General features: G+C 38.9%; 1 protein-coding gene across 1 annotated transcript in view; it reads left to right on the plus strand.

Moving 5' to 3' along the window:
- The window catches only part of Cadps (calcium-dependent secretion activator 1), a 609066-nt gene that overhangs the window by 333909 nt on the left and 262545 nt on the right, over positions 1 to 12612 (plus strand). Inside the window, exons 20-21 of the mRNA XM_068226018.1 lie at positions 646 to 747; positions 11758 to 11821. Coding sequence (XP_068082119.1) covers positions 646 to 747; positions 11758 to 11821 — 166 coding nt within the window. The remainder of the gene's footprint in view (positions 1 to 645; positions 748 to 11757; positions 11822 to 12612) is intronic.

Here is a 12612-nt window from a genome sequence, read left to right on the forward strand (position 1 = left end):
ATCTGATGAACAAATTGCTCTGTGACTGAAGTATGTCTGAGTTTTCCCCGACAACATATTTACTTCCTCGTCTGATGAACATAGTGCTCGGTGACTATACTTGCTCTGAATTTTCCTTGATAACACCTGTACTTCTCCACCAGAAGAATGCATTGTGTCTGAATAAACACAAAGTATACATTGAAATTATGTATAATTCCCCACCTGATGAACACATTACTCTGTGACATTATAAACTTCTCGACAATCAATGTACCTACTTACAACCTGATGAACACATTGCCTTGTGGCATTATAAACCCCCTTGACATTCCATGTACTTCCCCACCTGACAAGTAAAACGCTCTGTGACAACATACGTACTTTCTCACCTAATGAACATTTTGGGACTCTATGAACTCTGTATTTTCCTTGACAACATAAATGTTCCACATTAAATGAATATATTGCTATGTGACTGTATTAGCTCTGAGTTTTCTTTCACAATCCATGTGATTCCTCGCCTAATCAAGATATTGCTCTGATAGCTGTTAGTTTCCCATGGAAAGTAATCATGTATTCCCCACCTTGTGAATATATTGCATTGTGAATGTTTTACCTCCTTGTTTGTACTTTGAATTTACAGTGTGTGCAATGACATTTCAGACCTGATGGAGTTGGCACGGTTACTCATGAAGAAAAAGAAAAGTTTCAGGAGATCAAAGAAAGGCTTCGGATTTTACTGGAAAATCAAATCACTAATTTTAGGTAAAGTCCTTTTAATATTTCAAGTGTCTTTGTTTTATTTTAGTACCATTCTGAGAACTGTGAATATAAGATAATAATACTAACACATAACGGCAATTCTGTAAGGACAATTATTGTTGACAGTGATATCAAACTGATTTGTATGGTTAGTTTTCTTCACTTTGTCTTTCATATTGTTTAATAACAATGCTTATTAGGTAAATTATGAAGCGCCACAATCTATTCGTGTTTAAAATTAATTTTGATGTACAGTGCTGCAACACTTTAATTCCTATATAAACAACTTGGTTGCATTGGACATTATACTAAAATTTCTTCATTTGTTAAGTCCAAGTTGAAGCCCCATTAGAATCTTGTATATAATTTTATTGTGCATATTTTATGTGGAACAGCTCATGACTAAATGTTTGTTCACTTCATTAGTGTGTCACACATGGCTACACAGCCTTCAAAAAATGAACCGACTGGTCAACAGTTAAAATACCATAGATCAAAAGTTGATATCTACATTTTACTACAAATATATAATACAAAAACAAAATCTCTTTCAACAAGTCATTCTTTTTAACTAGAAATACTAAGGTGTACACCTCATAGAAATACGATCATTTTTATCTCACTGACCATCAGTCTATATATGTAAATACTATTTTAGCCCTATCATGTATATTTCTTAAACTACTATTGTAATCTCACTATAAGAGTCATGATCAATGTAATTTGTCTTTGTAGTCCTTGGCTGATGATGACAGAGAACCTTGTCGAAACCGGTACCAAATGTACAATAATCATGATGTTTTAACAGAAATGTAAAACTTTCACGCAATATATAGTATTGAAAAGGTGGAACTTGTCGTCCTTTCTTTAATGTGAATCTTGATTCAATACGGAACCTAAGAATGAAATTCTTAACGTTAAATATAAACAACTTGACAAACGTACACTGTACGAGATTATATATACATTGTGATTTTTTAGGGCGTTTTCGGTCAGTAGTGCAGAATACTTGCGTATCATTTTATATCTTACTAGCAAGATGCCCGTGCTTCGCTACGGTTTTCCTGAAAGTTTTACATTTTAGAGTGTCCACTGTCAGCTGAGACTGTAAAATACACTCTCAGTTCATACGTCAAACGCTTTTGGGGGAAATGATTATTTTCTGATCTAACACTTATTTGAACCCCATGCGGAAGAATTTGAATGTTTTAAACCCTATCTTATTCAACATCTAGGATGTAAAAGGGACCAACCTGTGGAATTTTGATTTTTAACGTCGAACAGTAATGGAGGAATTAATACATTTTAAGGGGTGAATGGTTTCAAATATTTATTAACATCTAGGATATAGAAGACCACCCTTCATTAAAAAAATTAAGTTAATGCCTGAAACGGTTTCGCAAGAATGGATATTGTGTTTTTGAGAGTCAACCACCATCTAAATCCGTTAGGGGAGAAATATTTTGAAGTATACACTATTGTACACCTAGGACATAAAAGAAGACCTTCTCGTAAAATTACAACTTTTTACGTCAAACAGTTTTGGAGGGATGAATAATTTCGTTTACGGAGCTAATCTCATTTAACACTTTAAGGGTGGAACGATAAAAAATACTTCCTACTTAGTACCTAGGATTTAAAATATATACCGCTATTTAGAATGTTTTCTTCGTACGTTAAATCGTTTCGGAGGAAAGAATGAATATATTAATTATATTAAAAACAAATTTTGTTTTCGGAACATAACCCCCATTTTGCTCTCTGAGCAGTTAAATTTGTTTCAAACCTTCTGTTATTTAACACATAGGATATCATTTGAAATTTTAACTTCGTAATTCAAACGGTTTCATATAAATGAATATTTTTGTCGTCATTCCTCACCGCCTAGTCAAAACCACTTTAGGGATGTATTTTCTTAAGTCCACTTCTTATTTGTATCCTCATAAAAAGAATAACATTCAACTCCTTTTACACCTCCTTAAGTTGATTCCACTTCCCCCATCCCCGCCACAAAATACGTTTGATTTGATTTTTAAAGGAGATTCCAAATACTAATTTTCTCATCCGTAACATCCTTCATTTTCGAGATATAAGTATCCTCAAACAAAGAATTCAACTCATTTTCAATTCATTTATCCCCCTCCCCTTGATTGGGTTTTCCGAAAGGAAAAGAATACGTGTTTCTTTATTTTTAAAGTAGATTCCAAATACTAATTTTCTCGTCCGTAACATCCTTCGTTTTCGAGATATGAGTATCCTCAAACAAAGGATTCAACTCATTTTTCAATTCATTTATCCCCCTCCCCTTAATTGGACTTACCGCAAACAATTTTTAAAAGAGATTCCAAATACAAGTTTTCATGTCTGTAACATCTTCAGTTTTTGAGATATAAGTACCCTCAGTAAAAGAATTCAACCCATTTTTCAGTCCTATTTACAACCCCCTTAAGTTAATTTTCTGAAAACAAAAAATACGTGTTTCTTTGTTTTTAAAATAGATTTCAAATACCAATTTTCACGTGTGTAATATCTTTAGTTTTGGAGATACCAGTATCCTAAAAAAAATGTATTCCCCTTTTTCAGTTACGTTTACCCTTCCCCTTAAGTGTATTTTCCGAAAACAAAAAGATACGTGTTACTTTACTTTTAAATGAGATTTCAAATACCAATTTTCACGTCTGTAATATGTTAAGTTTTTGAGGAATACTGTAGATATGCTCATTTTAAAAATTCACCCCCTTTAACACTTCCCATTAAGTTGATTTTCAGAAAACAAATTATGCGTGTTCTTTTACTTTTACATGAGATTCCAAATGCCAGTTTCAAATCTGTAACATGTTACGTTTTCGAGATATATTGTAGATATAGTCATTTTAAAAATGAGCCCCCTTTGTCACTCCTGTTTACACCTCTTAAGTAGATTTTCCAAAAACAAAAGAATACGTGTTCCTTTATTTTTAAAGAAGATTCCAAATACCAATTTTCATAACTGTCACATCTTCATTTTTTGAGATATAAGTAGGCCTATCCTCATAAAAGGTACTGAACCCCTTTCTCACTTTTTTACCCCTCTTAAGAGGATTTTCGGAAAACAAAAATGTGCACGTTTCCTTGTTTTTTAAATATATTCCAAATACCAATTTTCATATCTTTAAACTGTTAAGTTTTGAACCATCCTTCACATCTTAAGAACATGATTACGTTTCATGTACTTAACCGTCCTAGGTTATCTCTATTAGTTCGTTACAGCTTCATTGCATTCACAAATTTAATAAATGTGAGGTATATACCGGATGAGGAAAGCTCTCGGAGAGCTCTCCAGATGGTCGTCTCGTAACCAGAAGGTTACATCACCACGCTTCTCTAAAGAAGGGAATGCATGTACAAAGTATGTTGAATATTTGACGTCGATGAACCAGATGTTATTTTTAACTTCAAAATATTATTATTAAAGTTTATAAACTCACAATGGTGAAATAGTATAACCTTCGGTTTCCATGAAGTACGAAGTTGAGTTTACGTTTCCCGATAACTAATCTAAAACTAGTAGTACCGTACAGCTTACTGGGAGTTGTAAACAATATTATATTCATAACAATGTTTATTGGTATATCTGAATATATACATTATAAGGCAGAAAACATAACGCCATGAAGCTGAAATATATATTCCTCAAGCTTCAACACTTTAATTTAAAAATATTTTAAAGTATCTCTGAGAAATAATGTTAAGATATTTGGGCCCAACACTAGCAAAATATGAGAGAATTTCTTATCTACGTCAGGTGAACAACGTGCTGCAATTTCCATTGCTTATATTAGCATGCTCTTGCGGTGTGCAATAATATTGTGATCCGTTGCAATGAGGCACGGAGAAATACCGTGTTCACTGCAACTTGAAACAATACAAGACCATATGCAAACTTCAGAGTCACAAAAGTCCAAAACATACATCTCGGATTAAAAATACATCATGAGTCTCTAAGGGATTTTTAGAGATCATACTGTTATTGTTTTACTTCATCTAACTTCATGTAGGATGACCCAATTAGCACACACACAATTATACTTGAAAAATAAATTACAATACTTCACTAATTAGGGGCTATTTACAAAGTCTCTCGTCCTCATAGCAGGTCTCCAGCTTGGTAGTCTTTACCTGGAACAGGCGAACCTTCCGTATTGTTGATTGACAAATATCATTTCACATCGCCAAGCATGCAGTAGTCTCTTCAATCAGCAGTTCCCTGCAGTTGGGTTCGAACACACGAACTTTGGCTAACATAACACAAAAGCGCTATACAGTTTGCTCGACTCCAGACAAGACCAATAACTCGCACAATGAACTCACTTGACTGCTCCATACATGGAACGCATATCACTCGACCAAGACTGAATCATACACAACAACTCCCACCACCACCATCACCACTACCACCAGCCTTAACAGCAGCAACATTGCACTCCAACACACTACTCCTGTACACTCAACGAAGACAACTCTCTAACACCACTCCAACATTCCACCACGACATTCGCTAAACACTCTGATGCTGACTCAGTCTTGTTCGCGGTAAGCTTCCTTTGATATCCCTGGTGATGGAGTATTAGAATCGTCGGGGCTCGGTCGGAATAGGAATATTCGAGCTTAGCCTTCCACAAAGTCCACGTAGACACCAGACGAAAGTACAACACGAGAAGGGGCCGTAAAAGCCCTCGGGCCGGCTGGGGGAGTTCTCCGACATTTCCAGAGCTGACAGTAGAATGAGCATGTAACACACAGTCATTTAAGAGGAATTCTACACTTTCTTACAGCCTCATTCCAGCTGCAGAAATATTCAAGGGCATGAGCATCCTTCGAAGTATAAGCGTATACTTCCAATATAAGTCATATCACATACTACTTCATTGGGTGAGTTGGCCGTGCGGTTAGTGGCGCGTTGCTGTGAGCTTGCATCCGGGAGATAGTGGGTTCGAACCCAACTGTCGGCAGACCTGAAGATGGTTTTCCGTGCTTTCCCATTTCACAGCAGGCAAATGGTTCCTTAATTAAGGCCACGGCCGCTTCCTTCCCACTCCTAGGCCATTCCTGCCACATCGTCGCCGTAAGACCTATCTGTGTAAGTGCGACGTAAAACAAATTTTAAAAAACATATATTTTCATATTTCCTTGCATCTAAAGGAATATACGCAAAATATGTAATCTATCATACATCTGTGTATTTAAAAGGGGATTTGACGTCGATATACCATATGGGATTTTTAACTTTAAGTATGATTATTAACATTTATAAATTCACAATCATGAATTAGTATATCCTTCGGTTTCCATGAAGTACGAAGTTCGATTTATGTTTCCCGATCGCTAATCTAAAGCGAATGGTAGCGTACAGCTAACTTGGAATTGTAAACAATATTTTGTTAATAACAATGGTCGTTTTTTATATATCTGAAAATGTACAGTATAAGACAGAAAATATAACACCTTGAAGATGAAATACATATGCACTTCAGCTGTAAAACATTTCAAAATATCCCTGAGAAATAATTTTAATATATTTGGGCCCATCTCCAAAACGAGAATTTCTTATTTACGTCAGGTCAGCAACATCCAAGGGGTAATGGGTGCATGTTCCAGTAAAATTGCATAGAAGGAGCGTGTCAGTAGGTGAACATCAATGGCAGGATATCAGACCTTGTGACGGAAAGCTTCATTCTTGTGCGGAAGTTTGAAAACTTCTAAATAACTTCAGAAGTTGAGTAAAACACCTAAACCCTCAAAGTGGGTTTAAAACTGGAAGGTTGTCGAAATCAATGCCAGTCTAGGACATTTTGTTTCTCATGATATGCACTGCTCTGAGGCAGTGAGAAAACGACTTGTAACGAACGACTGAAGACAGAAAAGTACAAGAAGACACGTAAGAATAGATAAGATTGGGACGGACATAGGAATGGGAAACGCTTAATGAATATCTATATTATTAACGCCGGTCCCGTGGTGTAGGGGTAGCGCGCCTGCCTCTTACTCGGAGGTCCTGAGTTCGATTGCCGTCGAGGTCGGGGATTTTTACTTAGATTTGAGGGCTGCTTCGAGGTCCACTCAGCCTACGTGATACAACTGAGGAGCTATTTGACGGTAAAATAGCGGCGCCGATCTAGATAACCAAGAAAAAAGGGCGAGGGGATTCGTAGTGCTGACCACACGACACCTCATAATCAGCACGCATTTGGGCTGAGCAGCGGTCGCTTGGTAGGCCATGGTCTTTCGGGGCTGTTGTGCCATGCGGTTTGGTTTTTATATTAATAATTGAATAGCCATTAAAAATGAATTCCTACCGAGCGAGTTGGCTGTGCGATTAGGGGCGCGCAGCTGTGAGCTTGCATTCGGGTGATAGTGAGTTCGAACCCCATTGTCGGCAGCCCTGAGGATGGTTTTCCTTAGATTCCCATTTTCACACCAGGCAAATGCTGGGGCTGTACCTTAATTCAGGACACAGTTGCTTCCTTTCCACTCCTAGCCCTTTCCTATCCCATCGTCGCCATAAGATCTACCTGTGTCGGTGCAACGTAAAGCCAATTGCAAAAGAAAAATTCATTCTTTAAGCTTAATTGCTATTTTCCGGTTCGTATGGGAGCACAGTGATAATGGGTGTTTCATAAACTTTACCATTCATAAACACTTTGAATTCAGAAAGTCTCTTATCAGAAGATTATTCAATAGCATCGAACTCACTTGTAGTTAACAGAGTTTTGTAAGACCCAAGATGCAAAAGGTGAGATTGCTTGTGTATCTTCAAGATAACAATAATAATTTCGTGTGGCTATTTCTAGCTGGGTGCAGCCCTTGTAAGGCAGACCATCCGATGAGGGTGGGCGGCATCTGCCATGTGTAGGTAACTGCGTGTTATTGTGGTGGAGGATAGTGTTATGTGTGGTGTGTGAGTTGCAGGGATGTTGGGGACAGCACAACACCCAACCCCCAAGCCATTGGAATTAACCAATGAAGGCTAAAATCCCCGACCCGGTCGGGAATCGAACACGGGACCCTCTGAACCGAAGGCCAGTACGCTGACCATTCAGCCAACGAGTCGGACATCTTCAAGATGATAAGGAAGGAGAGAGTGCACAACAAAGGGATTTGTTATATTGCATCAACATGTTCAGTTAAAGGTTTCAAAGAATACATGAAACAGATCTGAGATATCGTAGAATGATGATGATTACAGAGATGCAGAACTAAAATGTCTTGGTAAAATTGTCTTTAACCATTGAAAACAGCTTATATTCTATTGGAATAATGTTGTCAGGGAAGTATGTATATGTGAAAGGAGAACGTAATATATTCTCCTAAATTTCGCTTTCTTTGGTAATGAGGATAAGGCCGACTACACACTGGGCGGATTTTGCCGCGTCTGAACATTTACCGCCGCCGCCTTAAGGATGTGGCGTGCCTAAAGCTGATCTGACAAGTGGCAGCTATTTTGCCACTCAGTGCGTAACCGGCCTATCAGGATACTCAAGAGTCACTGTACTCTACGTTTCTGCTGTAAGTTCTTACGTCGCACTGATACAGACAGGTCTCATTGCGATGACGGGATTTCGACGGGGAAGGAAGTGACGTCCGCATTAATTTTCAGCCCCCACATTTGCCTCGTTTGAAAATGGGAAACCACGGAAAGCACTTCCTATGCGGTTGGCTCATTCACATACAACGAATTGATTATTTTTCTCTTCATTGCGAGCACCTTCCTGCTCTTATTCCCACCTGTTCATACCACCAATGTCCGGCTCCTTGGCTGAATAATCAGCATAGTGACGTTCGGTTATGTAGCCCCTGGTTCTATTCCCGGCCCGATCGGGAATTTTAATCTTAAATAATTAATTTCCTTTGTTCGGGGACTGGGTTTTTGTGTTGCCCCAACATTCCTGAAACTTATACACCATACGTAACACAATCCTTCACAATAACATGCAGTTTCGTACGGCAGATGCCGCCCACCATCGTCGGGTGGGCTGCCATACAAAGGCTACACTAGGCTAGCAATAGCCAAACTAAATTATTATTATTATTATTATTATTATTATTATTATTATTATTATTATTATTATTATTATTATTATTATTATTATTATTATTCCACCACCAATAATTCCTGTTACACTCAGGTTGTTTTCCTTTTAGTTTATGAGAGATATCCAGTTTACACTCCCGTGCACCAGAGCCAATCTAATAAGAGACCGATGAAAGGAATTCACGTCCTTCTAACAGAATGCCGATGATCACAATGATTAACTCGCTCACTGAATCGATTACCTCTCATTACGCTACGATCCTGGAGAAATGCACATCCTCAAAGACCGGGCGAGTTGGCCGTGCGGTTAGGAGCGCGCATCTGTGAGCTCGCATCCGGGAGATAGTGGGTTCGAACCCCACTGTCAGCAGCCCTGAAGATGATTTTCCGTGGTTTCCCATTTTCACAACAGGCAAACGCTGGGGCTGTACCTTAATTAAGGCCACGGCCGCTTCCTTCCCATTCCTAGGCCTTTCCTGTCCCATCTTCGCCGTAAGACCTATCTGTGGCGGTGCGACGTAAAGCAACTAGCATCCTCAAAGTATTATGAGATTGTAGGCCTACCCCTCACTCACGGCTAAAAGTTCAATGTATCCCCACGAAAAATCGCTGAATGATAGGTTTAAAAATTAAGAGCACCTGGCTAATTATTAAGGCCTTTCAGTTGACTATAAACCAATCTTTTATATACACATCGTAAAAAAGACTAGATTGTGAAATTAAATACATTTTATAACACACCACAAGAAATTTAAGAGTTTGTGTCTGTATCAAGTAAAATACAATGATAACAAAGTAACAAAGGAGACCCTATTTGTACGAAAGTTTCACAAAACGCTCATTACCAAATTAATAAATAAGGATGAGTAATTTTGTACCTTACGGTAATTCTGGAATTCAGGCAATGCGAACCATGAAAACTTCAATGGAATGGGTGAGTCTGCATGGCATGACAATGTCTTCTGATTTGACGTAGTCCAGTTGAAACTTTCAAGCGAAGCGTAGCTCCATATATACATTTTTACCTTCTTGCTTATTTCGATATTTCAAGTTTTCTTAATGTTCTTCTATCATTCAATACTCTCTGGTTTCTTTCGTCACACTATTGGAAGAACTAATGTTTATACTTTACCCGCTGTACTTCCCTTGAATTCAAGTTTCAAATATCAGTCTGCAAGTTTCGACACAGTATGCCATTAAAATTAGATCATCGGCACAAAATTACTTACAACGTATCCGCTCAATTAAGTATTCTTCACCTTTACGTCACAGAACAACGTAAGCTATGAACATTAAGGGTGAAAGGTTACCGTAAAATAAAAATGGCGTATGGCCTCCGGAGAGGCCTGGTGCGGGTCTTTTTCCTGTAGACGGCCTATTAGGCGACCTGCATGGCTGTGAAGATGAGGGCCCTTCCTAGGATGATTTCTAATGCTGAATATGCCACACACACCCAGCCCCCGAGCCATTGGAATTAACCAATTAAGGTTAAAATCCCCGACCCGGCCGAGAATCGAACCCGGGATCCTCTGAACCAAAGGCCAGTACGCTGACCATTCAGACAACGAGTCGGACAAAGATTACCGTGATGGCATGGAACAGAGGATTATAGAGGTGCCGAGAGACCTGCAGACTGAACGTCAGAAGGTATAAATGCTTATATTGCAAATAATGGAACTGTGTGTAATTAGACATGTATTCGAGATGTTATCAAAAATTTGGGAAGTAACTGGGGGTGTGGATAGTAGGCACAAAAACAACACAAAACGTCCTATGAACATTTTGTCTTCTGACAATCGTTTACGAGTTATGCCTGTTCATGTTATGGAGGCCAGAATGGAGGGGATATTTCGCATTAATTCTGGAGTCAGAAATTATCTCGTAAGCTCTTTTATCATTTTATTTATCATCAACTGTGTCATGACGAGCCTGCCCCGATGTGTGGTGGTAGCGTGCCTGCCTATTACCCGGAGGCCCCGTGTTCGATTCTCGGGATTTTTACCTGGATCTGAGGGCTAGTTCGAGGGCCACTCAGCCCACGTGATTACAATTTTTGAGGAGCTATTGACAGTAAGATGGCGGCCCCAGTCCAGAAAACCAAGGATAACGTCTGAGAGGATTCACCGTGCCGACCACACGACACCTCGTAATCTGCTGGCCTTCGGGCTGAGCAGCGGTCGCTTGGTAGGCCATGTTCGGGACTGTTAAAGTAAATTCATGTCCTAATCCTGAGTTGGTGCAGCTCTTCTCAGGCACACCCCCAATGGAGGTGAGCTGCGTGTACCATTTCAACCACATACTAGCCCTCCTGCCATTCTTAAATTTCTAGCAGTACCGGGAATCGAAGCCAGGCTACCGAGGACGGCCGTTAATAGTGCTAACCGTTACGCTACGGAAGCGGACTTCGGGGCTGTTGTGCCATGGGGTTTGGTATCATTACGAACTCTTTGATATTTGATCTCCCTCCATCGCCAAAATAACGTTTCTTTCAATGATAACGTCATCAATGATATTCGAAAATATGTCGAAGAGCCACGAGCACTTGTACACAAACACGACTCGAAGTGGGATATGCCTGATAGGGTTATTACCAAGAATTCCAGTACAACTTTGGAATGTCTGTAACTCATAAACGATCGGCCGTAGGGTGCATGTTCAATGGGAGGTTTAGTGTTGCTTTGGGGCGAGTCCACATTGCTTCTCACATTCACTTTTAGAACACCACGTACATCCACGGAATGTAACGGCCATACGATAAAATCTTCCACACAATTTATAATCCAAATCACTGCTTACATTTGATAGGAAAACTTGTACTTCAGTTTTCCCCATAAAGTTTCCTTCTTAAACGACCATTGGGTTCATTATTCTTAATTTATCCTACCCCAAATCCATATTAAAAGGAAATTGTTTCAGTTTAATCTTTATCTTGTTCTTCATAGGTACTGCTTTCCATTCGGAAGACCAGAAGGGGCGCTGAAGGCAACACTTTCATTGTTAGAAAGGGTAAGTTCATTTTTTTCTACGTAATAATGAACCTTTTTACCTGGAAGTGTCCCATAAACATCACCTCTATAGATCATGTTACTGCTCCCCTCTATACATGATTTCAGATAGTAGGAAAACGAAACATCTGAATTGCGGGTAAGGCGAATTGCCTGTTACCTATATTCTCAGCAGTCCGGAGAAAATTTCATATCCTTGTTTTGTTTTTTGCTTATATGTTAAACAGTTATTGACCTTCGACCTCCATATACTAGTGCTGTGGACAGAGGTATTATGGACGGTGCGGAAGTTTGGCGCGCTTTCAATTGAAGCCTCCGATTCAATGGATGATTAGATTACGGCGCAGCAATTACAAAGTAAACAGAATCCTTCGTCCGCTCTTTACTGATAATCTTGCTTGTTTTTCGTTATCGCTTGTCAGAAAGCAAATGCCAATGAAAATTTGAAATATATGCAGTCTCCTATCTAAAGAAACTATGCGTTGATTAAATATTAAAGGTAATCAGTTGCGTGTTTCGTCCAGTATGCTTTTTCAGGTCATGAATCAAAAAGGACTAACAAATATGTACGTTACAATAATTAATTCAGGGTTGTGTTGTTTAACAACGTACACTTAACAGTATCCTTTAGTTAACAACACAAAACAGACATACCCTTGGAACAAAGTTTTTGTTGGTCCGAACGGATGTTATTATAACACTTATGTTGTTGATTATGAACCCCACCAGTCCAGTCAGCACCACGCACTCCCTATGTATGTTTTGGTGCAGAGTTTTTAGTATAAATATTGC

Source organism: Anabrus simplex, chromosome 2 (genome assembly GCF_040414725.1).
Source record: "Anabrus simplex isolate iqAnaSimp1 chromosome 2, ASM4041472v1, whole genome shotgun sequence".
Classification (NCBI taxonomy): Eukaryota; Metazoa; Arthropoda; class Insecta; order Orthoptera; family Tettigoniidae; genus Anabrus; species Anabrus simplex.